Source organism: Lates calcarifer, linkage group LG7_1, assembly GCF_001640805.2.
Source record: "Lates calcarifer isolate ASB-BC8 linkage group LG7_1, TLL_Latcal_v3, whole genome shotgun sequence".
NCBI lineage: Eukaryota > Metazoa > Chordata > Actinopteri > Centropomidae > Lates > Lates calcarifer.
In genome coordinates this window covers 1,976,654-1,979,948 of record NC_066839.1, presented here as the reverse complement: position 1 = coordinate 1,979,948, position 3,295 = coordinate 1,976,654, and the positions used below count along the sequence as shown (strand labels likewise).

General features: G+C 42.3%; 1 protein-coding gene across 1 annotated transcript; it reads right to left on the bottom strand.

Moving 5' to 3' along the window:
* Window positions 1-389: 389 nt before the first annotated feature.
* LOC108872472 (bifunctional protein GlmU) lies at window positions 390-2,898 on the bottom strand. Its single transcript, XM_018660155.2, has 3 exons — window positions 2,768-2,898; window positions 1,074-1,268; window positions 390-763 (listed from the first exon to the last, which is right to left on the bottom strand). The coding sequence occupies exons 1-3, from the start codon at window positions 2,768-2,770 to the stop codon at window positions 515-517; spliced, it is 447 nt and encodes a 148-aa protein (XP_018515671.1). The 5' UTR covers window positions 2,771-2,898; the 3' UTR covers window positions 390-514.
* Between the last annotated feature and the right edge of the window lie 397 nt (window positions 2,899-3,295).

Here is a 3,295-nt window from a genome sequence, read left to right as displayed (position 1 = left end):
AAGCTCAGAGCTAAAGCTAACGAACTGGTGACTCCGTATAAATTCCTCTTTATGTGTTGTGTTGTGTTGTTGTGATCAGGACAGACACGTGTCTGTGCAGCTTCCAAACAAAAACAAATAACTCACAAAGAACATAATACAGTGTCTGTAGCCTGATAAGATGCTATGATGCTAACAAGGCTACGGATAAACAGGCTAGTTGTCGGTTTGTTCTTTCATTTGTAACACGACTGTAAATTCATTCTTATGAACGCGATAGCTCAAAGGTCAAAGGTCAGCCTCACTGTGGCATCATAATGTTTTATTATACGTTATATTTAACGCCATAACTCAGGGACAGAGGTGGTAACTCTGCAGCAGGTTGGTTTATCATAGAAGACACAGGCAGCTTTATGGTGAATCTGTTTTTACTCCCTCAGCTCTCTGACATTTTTTTAAAGATCAAACAACCACAGAAGGTAACAAACCATCACTTTAACTAACAGGCTCCATGAGGCAGGTGTGGTCACTGACATCAGGCTGACTTTTCCACCTGAACCACAAGCTCAGGGAAACCCGTGTCCTCGTCCATCTCTCTGGTGAACCGCAGGTCGACCGCCTCGCCGACCACCACCTCGGCTGTGGTGAACACCTCCAGGTCCCCCAGCACGTGACCACCGACTGTCCTGCCCGTCGCATCCGACAGGCAGATGTGGAGGTGGGCGTCCGGGTTCAGCGTGCCGACCAAGGAGACGATCTCAAAGCGCCCACTGAGGTGGATCACCTGAGGGAGAAAAATGAATTATGTATATTTTCAGTGATTAATAGTCACATACAAACTCTTTACATTTCTTAATATTTTCCGCTGGATTTGTGTGTTTAAACAGTGAAACAATGATTTTTAGACCTGTGCATGAATCTATAATAATATTTTGATGGGTTACCTTAAGTATTTCACACCCTGCATAAAGGTGCTGAACAAGAACAAAAATCAATGCACAGAAACTCTGCCAAAGAACCTGGACTCTGAGTCCGGACTAATCATCTCTCTTTCATCTGCAGTGACACATCTCAGGCCTTCCTGCTCTAAGCACCTCGTTTGTGTTTGTTGCCGTGGCGTTTGCCAGCCGGAGCGTTGCCTTGGTGACGCTGCCCACGCAGGTGATGATGAACGGCGCTCGCAGGCGTCTCTCCTCCACGAACGCCTGCAGAGATCCCAGCAGCTCCTGACCTGGACTGAACCGGACTGCGTGGACCTGCAGCGCTGACCCTCCTCCTCCAGCTGAACTCTGGAGAAAAAACAGATTTAATATGTTAGTTTGAGCTCTTTGTTTTTTTTTTTTTAAATCCTTCTTTATTTAAGTTTCTTTAACTATTCAGTTTTAGCCTGTTCTCAAATCTGAGTCCAGTCCCAGTTTGTCCTGGTTCTGCTCGAGAAGCACAAACTGGTTCTGTGTAAAACTGGTTGCAGCAAAGTAACACAAACGTGTGTTGTTGTTCCCGTCTTTTTTGTTCAGTGTGTGTGTGTGTGTGTGTGTGTGTGTGTGTGTGTGTGTGTGTGTGTGTGGTCCATTCAGATCTCTAACAGGATCACTGTGCTAAACCAAACACCAGCCTGACCTCTGACCCCATGGGAGGGGGGAGAGGAGGGAGTCATGTGACCCGACATTAATGGAGCTCAAACTGATCCGCAGTTTGAAAAAGAGCTTTTAGAAAACGGAGAACAGGAGGAGGAGAGGAGGAGGAGGAGGAGGAGGAGGAGGAGAGGAGGAGGAGAGGAGGAGGAGCAAACATCACATCACTCTACATGAATTAACTCCACATGTTGAGTCAATGTCTGAACTAACAGCTTTAATAATCAAAACATTTGATCACTGAAAGAGTCAGATATCAGTATATATCTCTACCAGACTCCACTGAGAAAAACAGGAATTTAACACAAGAGCTGCTGGAATAACAACGGCCTCCATCTGTTAGTTTGCTGGTGTTGTTGTGTGGTATTTTTACTTCTGAAAAGTATCTGAATACTTCCTCCACCACTGAAAGTCACACAGTAGGGCAGAGGTATTCCAGCAACTACTGTGTTCTGCTCAGTAAAATTCTGTCTGATAAAACAGCGGTTTCTGGTTTGACAGATTTTTCAGTCATTTACACCAAAAACATGGGGAAATAAGGCCCAGGTTAAAAAACACCAGAGTTATTCTTTAAGTAAACATATACCCAAACACAGTGTAACAGTCCTGCGTCCAAGTATCACCAGAGTTTTAAAGACTGTGCTGTGGAAACCAGAAACCTTTTGGCAGCAGGTTCACTCTGAAAACTCTCAGCAACTGGATGAGAGACTTCACCTCGATGACACTGTAATTATATTAATGGGCTGCATGAAATGAAAGTGAACAAGGTCTAATTTCTGTGTTTGTGAGCGGTGCAGGTGGCTGCAGGTCTTTAGTTAAAACGGCTCGTGAGACACTTCACAGTCATTTGTCAGAGATTGGTTGTAGAGTCAGTCTGAGCGTCTGAACAGCTCTCTGACAGGACAAAGACCCAGCAATAAATCAGCTTTAATGGGATCTTCATTGTTTCCTCTGCTAACACTGCATTCTTCCTCAGGTTTATTGTTTATGTTGAATGCAGCACAGAAAACGAAAGAAAGTCTTTTTAAATGTCTCTCTGTAAGTCAGAGGGAAACAAACCTGCAGAGTGGATTCCTAACGTGTTTTCTGTCTCTGCTGTGAACATGGTGTAAATGTTCTTTTTAAAAATCAAAAGGAACAAAGTGTAAACTCACCATCGTGCATGAGGTTCCTGAAGAACTAAAGTCTGACAAACACAAACACAGAGTTAAACATTTACAGTACAAACTGACACTTCCTGCAGTTGTCTGGGTTCTTTATTCCTGGTCTCTTACTGCCGCCTGCTGGTGATTTAAAACTCTGCAACTGTGTTATACGTGTGTACAACAGCAAAATAATAATAATGTATATATAAATACAGTCATTATAAAAGATGTTATATGTGTACAAACAGATGCATTAATTTTTCTCTCTGATTATGTATCTGACCTTGTGTTGCTCATGTATCTGTTTTTTCTTTTCGTGTTAGGTCCTTTGTGACTTTGTTTTTAAAATAAACTCATTCATTTATCAGGAAGTTTAGGGTGTTTTTTTTTTAGGTTAAAGTTAAGATTAAAACATTAAATACAGATTAGATATGTTCACATTAATCCACACTGATAAAACCTGCAGTTATCTTTAGACAAGAAGATGATGAATAATTAATATTAATCAATGTGTGCAGCAACAGAAACCTGAGACTT

Excerpts from the sequence above, each read along its gene's own strand:
- LOC108872472 (XM_018660155.2), bottom strand. Across the intron at positions 764-1,073 it reads CGGCAACAAACACAAACGAG|GTGATCCACCTCAGTGGGCG; the intron begins GTGCTTAGAGCA and ends TTTCTCCCTCAG.